General features: G+C 53.7%; 6 protein-coding genes across 6 annotated transcripts; 3 read left to right on the top strand and 3 right to left on the bottom strand.

The window, feature by feature from the left end:
* Positions 1–392: 392 nt before the first annotated feature.
* On the top strand, positions 393–910 carry CPAR01_10521 (uncharacterized protein; the record flags this gene model as incomplete). The annotated part of the gene is made up of 2 exons (XM_060494781.1): positions 393–724; positions 790–910. Coding segments are annotated over 2 exons (453 nt in total), but the record flags the coding sequence as incomplete, so codon positions are not given.
* A 1612-nt stretch (positions 911–2522) lies between these two features.
* Positions 2523–6602, top strand: CPAR01_10520 (hsp90-like protein; the record flags this gene model as incomplete). Its single annotated transcript, XM_060494780.1, has 1 exon — positions 2523–6602. The coding sequence occupies one exon, from the start codon at positions 2523–2525 to the stop codon at positions 6600–6602; it is 4080 nt and encodes a 1359-aa protein (XP_060346962.1).
* A 2201-nt stretch (positions 6603–8803) lies between these two features.
* Positions 8804–9765, top strand: CPAR01_10519 (stress responsive A/B Barrel domain-containing protein; the record flags this gene model as incomplete). The annotated part of the gene is made up of 2 exons (XM_060494779.1): positions 8804–9211; positions 9535–9765. The coding sequence occupies 2 exons, from the start codon at positions 8804–8806 to the stop codon at positions 9763–9765; spliced, it is 639 nt and encodes a 212-aa protein (XP_060346961.1).
* Positions 9766–10247: 482 nt separating this feature from the next.
* CPAR01_10518 (uncharacterized protein) lies at positions 10248–11126 on the bottom strand (the record flags this gene model as incomplete). The annotated part of the gene is made up of 1 exon (XM_060494778.1): positions 10248–11126. The coding sequence occupies one exon, from the start codon at positions 11124–11126 to the stop codon at positions 10248–10250; it is 879 nt and encodes a 292-aa protein (XP_060346960.1).
* Positions 11127–14352: 3226 nt separating this feature from the next.
* Positions 14353–16223, bottom strand: CPAR01_10517 (major facilitator superfamily transporter; the record flags this gene model as incomplete). The annotated part of the gene is made up of 2 exons (XM_060494777.1): positions 14353–16003; positions 16048–16223. The coding sequence occupies 2 exons, from the start codon at positions 16221–16223 to the stop codon at positions 14353–14355; spliced, it is 1827 nt and encodes a 608-aa protein (XP_060346959.1).
* A 463-nt stretch (positions 16224–16686) lies between these two features.
* On the bottom strand, positions 16687–16872 carry CPAR01_10516 (uncharacterized protein; the record flags this gene model as incomplete). Its single annotated transcript, XM_060494776.1, has 1 exon — positions 16687–16872. One exon carries the CDS (start codon positions 16870–16872, stop codon positions 16687–16689), a length of 186 nt encoding a protein of 61 aa, XP_060346958.1.
* Positions 16873–18196: the final 1324 nt, after the last annotated feature.

Raw genomic sequence — 18196 nt, 5'->3', positions numbered from 1 at the left:
AATGAGCGAGCTGAACTATCTTTTTGATGCCTATTACCGCTCAATGCGCGCCTTCTCAACAGGTCGGTACCTTAGCTAAGGTATGTCAGAAAATGGAGGGGTCAACCTTCCACCAGAACCTCTAAAGCTCTGTTTATCGAGATGGAAGGTCTCAAGATGCAGACACGGCTGGGGCCAAGTGGAATGGTTGGAAGGCGCCATATCCGTAAAAGAAGACGGAGAAGAAGACGATCCGATTTAGCACGGGTTGACAGGTCTTGTAGCGTCGAATCCAGGTCTCCATCGAAGCTTTTAGTGCAGTACTGAAGAGACGGTCCAGGGAGGCACGATGCAACCCTGGCTGCTCATGATTGGTTGCCGCGTCGTGAATTCCATTTGCGAACCAGGTGGAATCGTGGGGCCTCTTTTTCTCTCTCTTCCTCGGGGAAGGAAGTCGACCTTCGGAGAGTGTTGGGCATTCCCACTTTTTGCCTGCCCCTGCCCGCCCCCCGTTCCATGCTGCCCTGGTTGGTGCCTCTTTTTTTCTCAATTTTCTCATTCTTCTATTGCATTTGCTGCTGCTGCTGCTTCCCTGGCAGATGCAGACGTACGGATACATATGCGGACGACATGGTCTTTTTTGGCCCAATTCAGAACCTTTGCGATCGGATACCACGCTCGAGGTGACACTCTGGGAGTTGATCTCTTCTAAAATTGGTCTTCGGGGGCCGGATGATGGATCCCCCAATCTCACCCAATATCACTAAACCATCGGCATCTTGTCCCATCCATGCATCCTACCTACCGTAAGGTAATTGGTAAAGTAAATTGGCACGCTGGAATACCGGAGCAGATTGGAATATTGGACTACTTCTTGACCGCCTTCACGGGGCTCTCTCCCCACCCCAATCAACATCATGCCGTGCCGTAGCGTAGGAGGGGAGGAGCGACAAGTTGTCCAATACCGTGAGTGCGAGGGCTAAGACGCACAACTCAAAAGGGCATGGGACGGAAGCACTAAGGAATAAGCCATACTAAATCATTCTTTCTTTGCCGCCGCCTACAACCTATTAGTGCACCTTCCACTTCTGCCCCCCTTATCGTCCAGGACTCTCTATTCAGCCATACTCCGTACTTACCTTACATTACTTGCAGGTAGACTCTACGGATACGGATAATAAGTGCACAGTAGACTCGAAAGACTCGCGTGCCGGGGTCACGATACCTTGGCAGGAAGAAGCCTTCGTCATCGGATTCCGTTCCGCGTCCCCCCCGTCCCTTGTCTTTCCGCCTTTCCACCGCCCAGCCCTGGGATGCCGCTCTTCTAAACCTTACCTCCTTGCCAGCGTGACCTTGACTGCCCGGATAGGCACTTTTCGTTTCCTCTCGCTTCCTCTCACAAACCCACCTCCACCATCTGGCATCACCAGCTTGTCAATCTCGCGACAACCAAAAATCACCTACTCTGTCCAGCTCCAGGTCAGCCCGAGGCCACTCCGTGAGGACAAAGGAGAGCCTGACCTGGTGTTGGCACCAAGAACCCAAGTCTGCTATTTTCCGAGAGACCGCCATCTGCATAGCAAGCCACATTGCGACGTCCGTTGTTCAGCCCCCCTCCGACACTAAACCCCGGTCAACAATTGGAAAGGGTCGTCACATCATCCACCAGTGATCATCCTCCTCTCACCATCCGTTCTGACCTGCCAGCGTGCCCGTCTACCCATCCCATCTTGCCTCTCCTTCACCTTGGGACACCTTCTTTCCAAGGTAACTTCTACCGCGCATCTTAGCCTGCACGTCGAATCAAGGCTTCTTCCCTACGCTTGCGGATCCCAGTTTTGGACCAATTCACTGCCAGCGACCCGAAAATCGGCCAAGGTCCGATGCGAGATACCCACCGCTGCAGATTTACACATCCTCCGGGACAACGCATTCACGGCGAACATCCCGCGACCTCCATCTAACAAGCTTGGTTGGAAATTGGGGGTCCTGCTGAATCCCATCAAGACGACTCTACCAGCAACCAACCAATCTTCAACTTGGTGGCCCGCTCACCACGGACTGGGTGTGCCGCCGCGTGCGCTCAACTCCACCCGGCAAGCAGAATCGCAACTTCCGAGCTCAACCACCCTCGCCTGCCTCATCCACTTTGGGCCACGATTGCACACATTACAACCCCGGCTCGCTTCTGCCGCCTTTTCTCTGCTTTCCCACTTGCGCCTGCGCCTTTCTCGCATCTCCTTCTCCTGCATCAAAAACCCGCCCATCAGCCTCACCTCACCTCGCTCAGGGCCACATCGCGCGCGGGCACTTTGCCGATCCAGGCTCTATCTTCACCGGCGGGACCGACGGCATCTTTCACCAACCAGCCGCAAATCAGAGAGGAGGAACAGCGCCAAAAAAGAGTTGAGCATCTGGCCTGGCTGCAAAACCTCTTCTCTTTCTAGGCCAAGATTGGTTGAGAATGAGAGAGAAAGCAGATACTGACAACGAGACCTGCCGATCCCTTGGCTGAGCGGACGACTCATACCCTGCCCGCAGCCATGCATCCTCCCCCGCTCCTCGGTGTGGGCGTTGTTGATCTGCTCGAGTCCGACCCCCGACCGAGCTTCGTTGTTGCGCTACCAACTTCATTCAAGGACCCCGCGCTTGCCGAGGTTGTCTACAGCAATCCGGCTCTGGCGAGCAAGCCTGCCCTTTTCGAGGTCCTAGGATCACTATCAAGCCGCGACCACACGAGATTCTGGGACTGGATCACTGCCCAAGACGCCAACCCACCACAATCCTTTTTGTATAACAACCACTTTTGGACTCGGAACACCTTGCTTTCCAGATGGGTTGTTGTGAGCTCCAACGATTTCCCAATCTCCTCAGAACCTCCGAGAAAGATTCGCCTGGATGGTTCGAGAGGCAGAGAATCTAGCAGCGGTATCTTGCATCCGCATACTTCAACCGTGCCCTCAGTGCCTTCGGTAGAGTCGTCCGCAGAAGACTTGTCCTATCCCCGGATAGTTCGAGCAACCACCGAGCCGCCTATAGTCCTACCGGATTTTATGCCAGACCAAGAGCCTTTTCTCGATATGGTTGATAGCGTTGACTGGAGCGCGACTCCCCTGGGTGCTATGGACCGGTGGCCATCGCTGCTTCACCAGTCTTATAGCCAGATTTTATGCAACTCTCAGCCAACAGCAATCTACTGGGGCAAGAAGCTCACAACAGTCTACAATGAGGCTTATGGAGAGATGATAGGGGCAAGACACCCCAACCTTATGGGCCATTCTGTGACTGAAGTTTTCCCTGAAATCACTGATCAGCTCAGAGATATGATGGAAAATCCCGGACAAAGTCGTCGCGCGAGCAACGAAGAGGCATTCCGCTTTTTCCTCGAAAGACCCGAAGGATCACCCCTCGAGACGTACCTAAAGTGGTCGATCGTACCGGTCATGCAGAACGGCGAATGTCTTGGCTTCATCCACTTGATATCGGACACGACTCTATACCACCTTTTCCGTCGGCGAATTCAGATGCTCGTCAACATGGGCGAGGAGCTCGTCACAGCCAAGGACGTTAAATCCTATTGGAGCAAGCTGATCGAAGAGCTCTCCGAATGCGATCCCGCTTACGATATACCCCTGGCGATGCTCTACTCGATTGAGTGTGATGGTTCGTCACATGCTGGAAGCGAGTCGCGGCACGATTGTAATCATGTTTGTCGTCTCGAGGGCGCGCTAGGTGTCCCAGAAAACCATCCCATCATGCCCGAGACCCTGCGACTGAAAGACACCGATGCTGGTCTGGCGCCACAGTACCGAGCTGCTCTGCGCAGCCACGAGCCGCTGATTATCAGCACATCAGACGGCAGTCTGCCCCAAGAATTACTGACTGGCCTGCAGTGGCGTGGATTTGGCGATCCCTGCGAAGCTGCTATTGTCTTGCCCATTAGACCCACAAAGGAGGAGGAAGTCATGGGACTGCTTGTGCTGGGCCTCAACCCCCGACGACCTTACGACGATGCATATACTCTCTACATCCAGTTGCTAGCCCAGAAGCTTACGACATCTCTGGCTTGCACGGTCTTGTTAGAGGAGGAGCGACGTCGAGGAAGGAATGCTGCCGAGCAGGCTGCATACGATCAGGCCATGCTGAAAGAAAAGCTCGCCTACCAGACTAAGGAAGCCACAGAGTACACACGGCTATTCCAGACAGTTTCGGACTTCATTCCCAACGGATTCTCCCTTGGGGATCATCAAGGGAACATAACATTCGCAAACGGCCTGTGGTACCGCATAACAGGACATCCTGATGAAGGCGGTTCTTTCTCTTGCGTGTTGGAGGCAGACCGAGAAAAGATTCGCGAGGCATACAAAGAACTGCAGACCAAGGATGAAGTCGAATTTGAGTTCCGCGTCAAAGGAACGGAACACACCAACCGCATGCTAGCAAGGAGATCGCCCTTCAAAGCCGACGTATACAGCGATCTTGACGAGGATCTAGAACGTTTTGTAATGGCTCAGGCAAAGGCTGAACGAGCGACTGACGGAACCATCATTCGGACTTTCACTTGCCTGACAGATGTCACCGCACACAAAAGGACGGCCGACGAAGCCACCAGGAGGGCTCAACAGGCAGAGAATCTGAAGAGGATGGCTGAGCTTGCCACAGTTGGTATGTTCGATATGGACACCGGAGGACGTCTGCTCGGGGCAAACAACGTATTTTTCGAGTTATCTGGGATAGAGAAGGTGGACCTTTTGCAACACGAAGTACGGCCATGGGAAGTCTCGGTTGTACAAGACGACATTCAGACTCTGAGCGAGAGCGTTGCGCGACTCGTAGCGACGAAAAAGCCCCAGTCAGCTGAGATACGCCTCAAGACCACATGGACAGCAGAGGATGCTGGAGGGAACCAGATCACAGCGCCCAGATGGGTACACATCACCCTGATGCCAGTATGCAATTCAGATGGCATCGTTCAGTCGTTTACTGGCTGTGTCAGCGACGTCTCATTGCAAAAGTGGCAACTGGAATTGGAAACTCAACGCACCGAGGAGGCAATCGACTCGAAACGGCAACAGGATAACTTCATCGACATGACTTCCCACGAGATGCGAAACCCGCTCAGCGCCATCGTTCACTGTTCAGACGCCATCATTGCCTCCCTTGCGCGATGCGAGGAGCTTGTCGACCGGCCTCCTACTCCGAAGGCAGCTAAATCTGATGAAGAAGGCACTGACAAACACTTTGATATCAAGCAGCTTCTTTCGGACAGTATCGAGAATGCGGAGACGATTGTTGCCTGCGCACAGCATCAGAAGCGGATTGTGGACGACATCTTGACAATGTCCAAGTTGGACTCTAAGCTCCTAGCCGTCACTCCCTGCACGGTCAATCCCGTTCAGATTGGCGAGGAGGCTATCAAGATGTTCGACGTAGAGGCTCGTCGTGTTGATATTGACCTCAAGATGACTGTGGATAAATCGTATCGGGAGCTGGGTCACGTTTATCTTGATCTTGATCCCTCCCGCGTCAAACAGGTCCTCATCAACTTACTTACAAACGCTCTCAAGTTCACAAAGTCTGGATCAATCAGGAATGTGTCCGTCTGCATGAAGGCATCGCGACAACGGCCGACGGACGAGACGGCACCGGTCACCTTCATTCCCCGATCCTGCAAAGAAGAGTCAGAGTACGAGCAGCCTGCTCTCAACAATCGCAGAGACCCAGTCTACATCATGTTCGAAGTCAAGGACACCGGTCAGGGTCTCTCAGAAGATGAAAAGTCAAATCTCTTCAATAGGTTCGTGCAAGCGAGCTCGCGGACTCATGTCAAATACGGTGGAAGCGGATTGGGGCTATTCATCTCGCGGCGCTTGACAGAGTTGCAAAAGGGTGCTATCGGTGTGTCCAGCTTGCCAGGGGTGGGGTCCACGTTTGCATTCTTCATCGAGGCATACGTGCCAACAGAGTCGTCGCGGAGGGAAGCCGAATCTGCGGCTGCGGCTGTGAGAATGACGACTCTGGCTACTGCTGCATCAAGCACGCCATCCACGATGCCGCGGATTAGAGCCCCCACAAACGACCAGAAGGCACCTGGCTCGCGACCGAAACCTAAGAGCTACGACCCCCGGCTGGATGGGATTCTTGTCGTGGAGGACAACCTAATCAATCAGCAAATAACCCGTCGCGGCTTGCAGGATAGGGGGTTCACTGTCGACGTGGCCAATCACGGAATCGAGGCTCTAGAACGACTCATGCAGTCCATGTCCCTGCAGAAGCAAGATGACCCAGAGTACTTTACTCACAGCAACTCGAGTCCTCAGGGGCCTGCCGTATCGATCAACCTTATCCTCATGGACATAGAGATGCCAGTGCAGGACGGGTTGACATGCACGCGGCGAATCCGAGAACTAGAGAAGGAAGGAAGAGTGTTTTGTGCGAGCGGTGGAAGAATCCCCATCATCGCCGTCAGCGCCAATGCAAGGCCGGAGCAGATGCAAGACGCCAAAAGCGCGGGGTGTGACGATGTGCTCGTCAAGCCTTATCGGATGCCGGAGCTAATCGAGAAGATGCAAGTGGTGGTCCGGCGAATGGGGGGTCTTTCACCTGGGTCGCCTTTACGATAATGAAAGCCAGGGCTGCCTATTAGAGAGGCGGAGGAGGGAGCGGCGAACAAGCATTACCGGTCACATGGATAACCAAGGGCTGGTGATCCTGCAGAGACGGGTACGGCGTTTAGGTAAAGGGGAGCCACAGCAGGACTGGGCTCGGGAATGAGGACTGCTTCCGGAGTTTAGTCTGGTCACACTTGGCTGTGTGTCATGTGGTGTATGGACGAACAGAGATACCAAAAATGGCCTTGGATGCTGGGCGACAGGAAGACTCCAGACGTTAGATGTCATACGGGCGAGAGAGACTTGGCATCGGATGGCGTTGATCGGCGGAGGGCCTAGCCATGTCGATGGATTTGGGAAGAAAGACTGGCTTAATTCAGATAGGAGGTAGAAGGGCAATTATGGAATGTGATTCCTTGGCGTCTGTCGCCGAGGTCAATCTAATGGGTATTCGCCAACGTAGACGAACTAGACGGAGAGAAGAAATAATACCTCGGATGTGAACGTTCCAACCCCATTTCGTTATATGGAGCAATGCGGACATCACGCACCTTGCTTCAGACTCGTCGCCGCGGGTAAACCCTTCACAGGCACATACTTGCACCTGAGACTAGGTCATTTGTGCCTCTGCGAGCTTACTGTCCTCCCATGCGGGATTAGCCACCCAGCTTGACTGTTACTGGCCTAGGTCGAAGAGAGTCAATTTTCGTTGTGCTGGGAACATGATCGACACGGTTTAGACACTACATGTTGCTGCTTGAGGACCAAGTAGCCTCGGGCTGCGGAAGATTGCGAAATTTCAGAATTTCAAGTGGCTATCAGGTGAGGTTGTCGGGACGGTCTCCATGTCAAGGTTGCCAAGGAAAGAGTGAAAGGGAAGAAAGAGTATGAGACGAGACGGAGAAATTCGTAATTGGTCGGGATTTTTGGGGGCCGCCCGCCCGCCGCCGGCGATGCACTCCTTGAATGGGTGCAGGGAAGCGGTTTGTGTCACGGCCCCACTACCTTATGGATGCCGCGGGGCTTGGCCGATGGTAAAGTGGTTCATGGAAGAAGATCCGGTTCGATGTAATCTGATGTACGCTTCTCTTTTTTACAAGAATGGGTAACATACCAAGTAGCTAGGTAAGGTAGGAAGGCCGGAGTGATTTGGGGACCTAGGTACGGAGTAAAGTAGGTGCCGTGTTGTGTGAAGATGGCGTTACGCAGGTCGGGTACGGGCAGCAGGGTGTCCGGGCCGACGCGGGCTTTTTGAGGTATGAGAAGATGTTCAAGTGGCCATTATGAACTTTGGAGGCTATCTCATGTGTCCCTTCAGTCTTTTTGCGTTCTACGGGGTAGGTTTTGCCCATCTTTTGGAACATAGCATGAGACTAGATATAGATAGTACTCCGGTTTGACATGTGAGATGACGGGAAGGGTCTTGCAATGCAAATGGGCTTTCGCCGAGATGATGGAGCTGTTTGTGAACTATCTTGCGTACGGGCTTATGCATGTCATCTCAGCACTAATTACTCTGGTCAATGAAGTGCTTGTGTGTAATCAGACGATGGGGTTTTGTTCTTCAGTTCTCGAGGCCCGCTCGCGGCGGAGGTTGCCCGGGGACGGGAGCTATTGCATTTGGCCTGGGGAAGGTCCGTGGCTTGTTATCTGAGGTTCCTGCCCGAGCTTCTTTTTTCTCTTCTTTTTTGGAGAGGCACTCAGGTCGGTGCTCGAGCTACCGCCAGGAAAGAGCAATCGACGAGAAGGCATGACTTGTGTCTCGTCCTCTCCCTTGCTTCCAATTCCCCGAGACATGCTCTTTCTGCAAATCTAAACGGACAATGCCTCAGCCGTACCATCAGAGGTGGATATATGGTAGGTTCGATTTGTAGTGTAAGATTGGGGGAACGAGGGGAAGTACCTTACCCCTCCCCCCACCAGGTCAGGTACCTCCGCCTGCGTCGCGGGCAAAGCTCCTGCATGGCGCTATCCCCCCCACACCCCTCATCCGAGTGTGCAAGAGACGGAGCTCCCACCCGAACCTCACTTTCCCTCTGCTCACTGCACTCACAAACAACCGTCCCTGCGCAACGCCGTCTTCAACCGATTACCTGCATATACCGGACCTGACCTTGCATACAGCTTACCTACTAGTCAACCGGACTACCGAATATAAACTCTCCGCAAAGCCTCCTCCTCCCCCTTCGACGCCTCTCATTCTCTTCCCTCAAATGCCCCCAAACTCCACGCTTCTCCTAAGCTCATTCCAAAAGTTGCCCCGCCTTCGGCTCCGGAACTCCATCCTCAACAGCAGCACCCCGCCATCGTCTTCCCGGTCTTGCGCCTTTGGGTCTTTGTGCTCACCTACTACACCGACGACATCGACGAATACTACCCGCCGAGTAGCCATCTACGACACACGGCGACAACAACCATCCCAAAACCGCCGATTCTTCGCAACCGGCGCCGATCGTCAAGGACGAAACGTAGTACTACTCGGACAAGAAGTGGGCGTCGAGAGAATCACAGACGAAATGGCGGACCGGATTCACCGCGTGACCATGTTCAAGATTGCCGACGAGGGGCAACAGAAGCAGTTGATTGAGCAGTACAAGATTTTGGGGGGCTCGCATAAGAAGGTGTGTTCCATTTTTTTCCACCCATTTCTTTTCCTTCTTGTTATTGCCGTTGGTTTGTTGTGTTCGTGGCTGCGTAACGGGGATGAGGATGGGGAGGGTGAGCTTTTGGTCCATCGGATCCCGGCACCCGTAATTCGGCCCCACCATAGCTTGTCCGCGCCGACGACGGTTTCCTGGGCGGTTTCGAAAGACGGACGAAGAAAGCGCATGTTGGATTTCCACATCTCTACGGCTTTACCATTCGGCTTTTTATGAAATCACACTCCCCCCCCCCCCCAAAAAAAAAAAAAAAAACAGGACTAAAACTGACGAAAATCCACCAGGACGGAAAGCCGTACATCCTCTCCATGGTCGTCGGACCGGCCGTCGACGACCCGCGAGCCCAGGGCTTCACCATTGTCGCAAAGACCGAGTTCGCCTCGCTCGAGGACATGAAGTACTACGACGACGAGTGCGCCGCTCACGGCGTTCTCAAGTCCTTTGTCAAGGGCAACCTCACCGTCGGCGGCGTTATGTCCGTCTACTTCAAGCCTGAGGCCGTCTCCGTCTTGTAGATGTGTTTTTTTGTGGCGGTTGAAGGAGGCTTTGGGTCAATGGGAAACCCAGAGGGTATTCGGGATGGTTACGTGACAAGGGGAATCCATTGAGGGTCGAAAAGAGAAACCTGTGATTTCCCGGTGTCTCTCTGGTGTAGTAGAAAGTTATTCCAGAAGAAAATGTCAAAAACTCCTTGTTGCCGGTTATGGACAGGTATCAAGCTACTTTGCATACATGGAATTCCTCCCCTCCAATCCTGAAACACAATCATCAATTCCTCCCCTCATCTTCAGTTGACCTTTGTTGCCTCGAACCATTGTTTTTTATCCATTTCTTTTTTTTTCTCTCTCCTACAGAGCTGACGATTGACAATCGGCTCTGCAATAAAAACCACTTACAGCCCGGGATATGAGACAAGGAAATAAGCCGCATCACCGACAAAATCGACAAGAGAAAACAGACAAAGACCACAACACGCACACACGCGAAGCTACAACGATCACGAAGCGGCGGCAACAGCAGGAGCGGAAGCCGGAGCAGTCGCGGGCGCCGTAGTCGAGGCCGCAGTCGTGGCAGCCGCGTCGGTAGCGGGAGCAGCAGGGGGCTGCGTCAGGGTCCCCTCGGAGAAGTTCTTGAGCCCCTCCATCCAGGCGGCGAAGCCCGTCTCGAGCTGGCCAACCATGGTGAAGCGGAGGACCTGGGCGAGGGGGCCGTAAAAGGTCTCCCAGCAGCGGTACTCTGTGCCGTTGCCGTCCTCGGTCTCGAGGAACTCCTGGACGCGCTCGGATTTCAGGACAAAGGGGGGCACGAGGCCGCCCGTCTTCCAGCAGACGCGGTAGCCCTTGCGGCCGCGGTGGACGGGCTGGGTCTCGCCGTTCGCGACGGCGGTGGAGGGCGCGGCGTGGGTGTACTCCTCGAGCTTGGTGACGACGAGGGCCTGCTTGGTGGTCGTCTTTGCCGGGTCGAGCGTCATGTGGACCTCAAAGGTGACGTGGGTGCCCTCGAGGAGGAGCTCGCCGGGCTGGTTCTTGGCGGCGGCGGAGTCGGCGAGCATGGGCGGGACGGCGAGGCCGGAGGGGCGGGAGACGGTGGCCTTGGGGACGAAGGTGTTCCAGGCCGGGTAGGTTGCCGGGTTGAGGACGGCGGCGAGGACGGCGGTGGGCTTTGCGGCGATGGGGGTGGCGCAGGCGATGGTGAGGACGGCGCCGACGTCGCCGTGGGACGGGGTCGCGAGGGGAGGGGAGACGGGGGTGGGCGTCAGGGAGGTGGGGATGGAGTCGGTGCCCTTGTCGAGGGCCTTTGGCGATTTGGGCTTGAGCTGGTCGGGGATCTGCTTGATCGAGTCCGGGATGGTGATTCTCTGGCGTATGGCCTCCATTGTTGATGATTACTGTTACTGACGGACTTCTTTTCTTGGGGGTATCTCTGGGTATAATGATGGATGGAGAAAATCAAGCCGGTATCACAAAAAAACTTGGTTCAAAAGAGGAAGAAGTTTTGCCGGATGGGTATTTGATGTAAAAGATGAAAGTAAGGAGAGGAAAGACGGCGAACAGAGAAAGGATGGAACGATGGAGGAGGGGGGAGGGGGTAAGTAAAGGAACTCAAAAGTAGGGCGAGAAGGCAAAGAGAGGGCACACAGGTAATAGAAACGGGGGCGATTCAGGTTAGTTGTATCAAATGGACGGGATTGGGCTTTAGACTTCCTGGTCTCGTGAGGAGATGCGCGTCATGGGATGGGGGGGAGGGATGTATGGATGCCGGCGGAGGAGGAGAGAGACAGCAAGAGGAGGAGGGGCTTGACGGTTGGTTGCTCCAGCTGGATGAGGTGTAGGTAGCCAAGGTGTAAGGTGTAGAGGTGTAGGGGGAGGGCAGCAGAGAGCAGGGGAGGAGGGGAGGAGAGAGGGGCTGTGAATCTGTGATCAAACGATAGTGTCGTGAGCGTGATGTGAAGCTGTGGTATGAGGCTGGCCCGGGCCAACGGTCGGGATATAGGTAGGTAGGTGGGTGTGTATGGATGTGTATGGATGTGTGAGGTGAGGTATGTTTGTGTGATCGCTATGGTGTGTCGATGAGTGAGATTTGATGTGCGGTGATGGTGGTGAAGGTAAGGTACGTAGGCGTAGGTGTGTAGGTTGCCGACAATGATGAGATTGGCGACCGCCGACGGGCGATTTTTAGTGGGAACTTGCGCCAGCGAAAACCGATGGAGAAAGTTGGGGAGTCGAGGACGTACCTAGCTTGACGGCCGCCGCGGTCCGGATCTGTCCATTTTCGGGTCCAGGCCGCCCCCCTTCAGGTCTACCCTCCCCGCTTTGAGTCCGGGGGACAGGGGGTATCGATGACTCCACCACGCAGGGATGAGGCGGGACGAGGCGGGATGGAGGGGTTGTTCTTTTCGGCGACTATCCACGGAGATCCGGATCGGATATGGTATTTACATAGTACTGATTACCCAATTGTCGATTGACGATGAGGAGCGAGTTTCGGCTCATCCTCTTTTCCGACATTTTTTCATCTTCCAACATGCAATCTCTAACACGTATGAATGGATATCCGAAAGGGCAAGCTCAGAGTGACTTGGCGAATGAAATTCAAACGCGAAAGGCGATCTTGTGCCCAACCCGGCAACCTCCATCAGCATGAAAATACCAGTATATGCCCTGCTCGCAACGGGTCTGACACGTGTAAGTGCAATGGAGAACCAAGTCAACTGGCTGAGGTGCAAAAAGCAAACCGACCACCCAACTTCCGCCCAGCTCACCAACGTATACAAGGAAGGAGCCTGTGTACTCTTGCGCATAAATGATCGAAGCAAACCCTTTCCATGACGAGGGAACCGAAGTATCCACCCGTTGGGCGCCGATTATCGTTCGTTGGTCTCTGCCAACGGCTTTCTTGCGCGCAATTCAATGTGGAGGACGAGGGGGGATATAATAAGGCACCACTTAATTCGATGAGGACAATGTGAGAGGAGGAGGAGGGGTCCTAGGGAAGACCAGATGAGACGGGGCTCTTGGGCAAAGCTGGCGAGGCTGAGAGGAAGGGTTCGAGCGCTGGACTTTTGGGGAGTTTCGCCTCGTTTTCGTCCTTGGTCCTTTTGTTGGCTGCGTTGGTTCTCCCATTGAGTTCCAGGGATGGGGGGTGTAAGGTGCCACGGTGCGATCTCTTTACATCAAAGCAAAGCAAAGGTGAAGAAGAAGAAGAAAAAAGTGCCATAGCTCGGAAGATGGAGTAATAACGTACTGCGTACACGGAAAGGTAGGTATTTCCAGAGAGGAGGGGAAAAGTCGCCCCATCTTCAAACCCAATCCCTTTTCCTCTTCTCAAACTACCAAGTTTGACGCCCTTTTCCGGCCGGCCGTTTCGTTGTCGGCCTAGAAAAAGCCATAGCGTTCGAGGTTGGCAGCCTGAGCCGATCATTACAATTCCAGGGAGACTTTTTTTCGAATTCTTCTTAAACGGTACTTTAGTTCTGCAAAAAAGGAAAATTGAAAAAGAGTCAAGCAAATCCAGTCAAGTTTACAACATGAGTAAGGGCAATAAGGGTCGGAAATTTTGAAAATAGTCAGGGTTCGAAATGAACCATTTGTTCGTTCTTCTCATCTCGCAAGCCCTCCGCGACAAAATCCGTGCTCTAGTTACAAGAAATAGGTGTCACACACAGAGACCGCGCGCAGGAACCATTGTCTCGGTTCCAAAATCCCAAATCCCAAATCCCTCCCCTGACCTCCCCTTCTCCTTCTATCCGTACATCCACCAAGTAAGCAACTCACTGAATCAAAGACAACGTCTCAAAACCACTTCTCCTCCCGTCCAGGTCCACGTCCACATCCACGCGCCAAACCACCACACACAATCGCCGTCACACCGTTGACACGAGCCATGTCTTGGTCGCCTGAATGGAAAATCAGAAAAAAAGCACGAGGCAGAAGGCGAGTTGTGCGCTCTTGTCTGAAGATGGAGGCCCCTCAGTGACTCATATCTCTGATCTCGATGGATGTGGGACAAATGCCGGCTGGTCAGGGAGATGAGTATCAAATTCTTCTATTTTGAAAAAGACCTTATGCGGCGGCGCCGTGGAATTAGTCACTTTTCGATGCTAGATTCGCATCGCGAGACGCACATGCCTCAAAATCGGAACCGGTGGGGACAAGCTGCGTATCTCTTTCCATTAGGCGCATCCACCCGAACCCGCTCATGTCAGATCCATGGAAATGCTACTAATATTTGATGGTATCAATGCAATCAACCCGCATGACGTATCACAAGAAGCGCGAAAAGAGTATTGATAGTGAACAGTCTGTCTTTTGTCGAAACTTTGAACCGCCTTGAAGGAGGCGAAAACTACTCTACATACACCAGAAAGTTCCTAAACCATGATGCAGTTGGACGCTTGCGACCAAGCCTGCCCGAAATGCTTACGAGAATAATAGCGCATAGGAGCGCGAAAGAACAATACCTCCCTATTCCTTAGCCGATGCCCCCCCGGTTGACGCCTTATAACTCCCTGAAAGAAGCAGATCCTGGTTTTCCGATTCCCTGAAATTGGATATTCCCATGAAGCTATATGACCGTGTTGGACAATGCGTTGACCATGAAGTCTAGGCTGTGCGACCGTGGACAGTAGCCGAGGCGGCTGAGTGACCAGAGCGAACACTGGCCATGTCGCTCATCTCGGTGCCGTCGTGGTCGTTGCCTTCCTGCTGCAGGCGTGTCTTATTGGCTTGCTGCGCATGACCTGTGAGAAGGGTGATGGATCTAGGTTCCTTCTCCCAAGTAAAGACGGCGGCGACCACCATTATGGCGCAGGCGGCGATCATGAAGATAGTCTGGTCTCTGAAGGAGTCTGCGTAGACATGCTTGACGAGGTTTCTGAGGTGCGAGTTCCACGCGGAAGATTGGGTTGGAGAGTGGGCCAGAGTCTCGCGTTCAGACGGAGAAAGATGATCACTGAGAATTTCCACGCGCGCGTTGAACATAGCAGTGCAGATGGCAACACCAAGACAACCGCCGAGGGCGCGAGCTTGAGCGAGAATTCCTTGGGCGACGGCGTGTTCCTTAGTCGATTCCGCTTCGACGCCAGAGAGAATGGTCGTGGAGCCAAAGTTGAGGCCGACGCCCAGTCCGAAAACGAGCGTGAATCCGTACGCAGGAGCAAAGTCCGCCTGAGCGTCGACGACCATAAGCATAAGACTGATACCGAGGACTTGCGCAATCGACGCGACAGTCATGACGAGAGCCACCTTGTTCGATTTGGAGTTCACCGCTCCAGCAACGAACGATCCAACTGCGCAGGCTCCAAGCATAGGCAACAGGTACATGCCGGACTGGAGAGGGCTCTTCTGCGCAATCACCTGCATGCGTTCCGGGATAATGACGGTGAGGGCGACATAGGGGAGTCCTGTGAGGAAGGTAACGGCCAAGCCGCACATGAAGGGCCGGCGTCGAGCAAGATGTACCGGAAAGACAGGCTCTTGATGCGAGCACCGCAGATGGTCGATTAAGAGGCAGCGATTTCGGTATAGGTAGTTCTCGAAGATGCCAAAGATACCCCAGCAAGCCCCAGAGCACACGAACATGACGATGACGGTCCAGTGGTCCCAACCGTAGTATGTGTATCCACCACGCTCGATAGCGACAACCAGAAAGGCCGAGCCAAAGAAGAGAGTGGTCATACCAACCACGTCAAGCTTCTTGAATGCCGTCCAAGAGTAAATCTTGAAGGCCTGTCGGTCTTTGGGGTAGGACAAGACGAGGCAGGCCACAGCGAACACACCGATGGGAATGTTGAGTCCAAAGATCCAGCGCCAAGTAATCTTGGAGACAATGACACCGCCCAAGATGGGGCCCAGAAGGAAAGCCGCGGCGAGAGTGATTCCGATGATGCCGCCCATCAGAGCTGGGTTGTGGGCAGGACCTTGCTCAAGCAGACAGGTCTGGGCGAGGCTGTACAAGCCTGAGCCTCCGACGCCCTGAAAGGCGCGGCCGATGATCAGGAGCTTCATGCTTTTCGCGCCCGCACACAGAGACGAGAAGATGACGAAGACGGCCCAACTGTAGAAGAGCATGGTTCGGCGACCGTAAATGTCACTGCACTTGGCAATTCCGACAGCGCAGCCCATGTAGGTGAGAAGGTAGGCCAGAAGGACAAAGGAAGCGTGCTGGTGGTCGCCAATCTCCTCAGAGATGGCAATGAGGGAGGTGGCAATGATGGACGTATCGAGAGTAGCGAGGAACAAGCCAACGAGAAGGCTATCTGGTCAGCTGGGTTCGCGAGAACGCTGCAATTCCCTTACCTGAAGACGATCAAGACTCTCTCAATCGTAGGCTGGCGAAGGCTGGCAGCGGGATACTCCGCGCCACGACGGGGAGCAAAATTCGCGACAGCGAAGCCAGCGGTATCGCCCAGAGACGGATTGGGGTAGGAGAGCTGGTCAGCCATCTCGCGACGAGAGGGAGACTGGGCGGCCATTGCTGCGATGATTTTGACAATGGTTGGCGGCGGTTTTATTGTCGTCAGAGCGGAATAGAGTAAGGTTGACGGTTGTCTTATCCTCTCAGGGGCAGAAGATGGAAAGACGCCTTCGAATCTTACCGATGGCAATATTCGAAGCTTGATTTTAGCTTGTCTCGAAGAGATATGGCGATGAGGCAAAGGTTTTCTGAAAAGTAGAGGGGAAAGAGAGGGATTGTGTGGGTGTGATATGGGGAGAGAAGGCGTTTGAGTCAAGGAAATCTGGTTGAGGAAGGTTTCTGAGGATACCTGGCTGCTCTCGCCTCAATGGGTATAGGGGCTAGCTTGTTTTCCCTGATGGATAGGGAAAGAGAACCAGTAACAAGACAGTGATCAGCCTTGTACCTGCCTGTCCTGAGGGCCTTTGCAGAGTTGGTTGAGGAAGGTAGACGTGGGCCTTGGCTGATAATTGAACTGTTGGTTACCTCGACGATGCAACAACAAGGCAGGTGGTGTGAGGAGGAAAGGAACACTTTGAGGGTACGTGTGTGCGTGTGTATGTGTGAACACACATCCCTCTTTGGTGTGAGGACTTGAGCGGCAGCAAGGAACAAACGAGGTCAACAGCTGCCCATCCTCTCCAACTTGGACAGTGGCCGCAACACATAGTTATACTGACCGCAGCTCTTTACCCTCATGTTGACAGTAGAAGAAGAGCACCAGATGCGCCTATCCATGATGCCCGAGACAGTGGTTTTCCTAGAGGCTTGCTCATCCAGCCTAGGCCAGGGTGAAGATGAGATCTTCTCTGACAGTTCCACCTAGGGTAGGCGAAGACACGGACAATGACGGGTGCTGTGCAAGGTAGGACAAACAACTTGAAAGAGTCAAGACTGTGAAGCATAGTTGTGGCAGTTGTTCGCGTGCCCTGTGCCCTGGCCTCGCTCGGCTGTGGTGACGAAAACATCATGTTCCAAGACAAAGGCTTTCTTGCTTGAGAATGGAGGCCGAGGAAAAGCCAGGGGCAAGATGGTGACTGCGCATCCCATCAGAGGGGAGAAGGCAAGCCATTGGTAGGATGTGTCAGGCAAATGTCCCAATTGCTAGTCTCTCAGAAGTAGAAGAGCTGCCACTAGGGTGACAGAAACAGGTCCCGTTGTTGTACAAACCCCAGAACTCTTCAGCATTCGAGGCCGTGGCATTTCGTAAATAAGCCACTCAAGTCCCCGACTGGGGTGGGGGAAATTTATATCAAGCAACACTGTTTGACTCTGAGCCGGTGCAACGGAATATCGGCTGGCTGTCTCCGGTTGATGCCAGAATCCGACAGTACTACCTTGTGTACATTCAGCTCTGTATTTTCAGAGTAACAAGACGAAAAGAGAGAGGAAATCGCAGCAGGAAAACGAAGTGCCTACCGGATCTGTGTATCCCCGACCGACCTCCCGTCTGCACCACTAGCTCTGCACGCCCCATTTGGGACGTTGTGTTCCCAGATGCCTCGTGGTTGAGTCGCCATCGTCCTACCCACTTGGATAGGAACAGATGCACAGAGGGCCACCAGCACCCGACTCTGCATTTTCAAATGTTGTGTTCGATCCATCAGTCGAAAAACGCAATGGAAGAAAGGTCGCTCGTTTGAAAGCTTGAGAGCTGCGAAGTGAGGTCATGGGCCACGCTGCTTAGCCGAACAACTTTTGGTCCGGCCCGTGTGCGACCTCGCCTGGCATTCCCTCAATGGTTGCTGCAGCGCTGGGCGACAACGTTTTCGGCAGCATGTCCTTGTCAAAAACTGGGGGATCTGTAAAGAGAGGCATGTTGAAGCGCTTTGGCCTGCCAAGATGGTGTGTATCACAGATACTAGGGGTCGAGCTCCCCTCGTCTTGATTGATGAGGGTTGTACACCTGCTTGTGGAACATCAAGTCGGTCCCAAAATGGTTCGATTGGCCAGACCGGGCAAAATGGTCTCGTTGTGTCAATTTCACCGTCA

Source organism: Colletotrichum paranaense, assembly GCF_030867605.1.
Source record: "Colletotrichum paranaense strain IMI 384185 chromosome Unknown Scaffold_8.1, whole genome shotgun sequence".
NCBI classification, from domain to species: Eukaryota; Fungi; Ascomycota; class Sordariomycetes; order Glomerellales; family Glomerellaceae; genus Colletotrichum; species Colletotrichum paranaense.
Note: the sequence above shows the minus strand (reverse complement) of the source record. Positions and strands in the feature narration are given on the sequence as shown.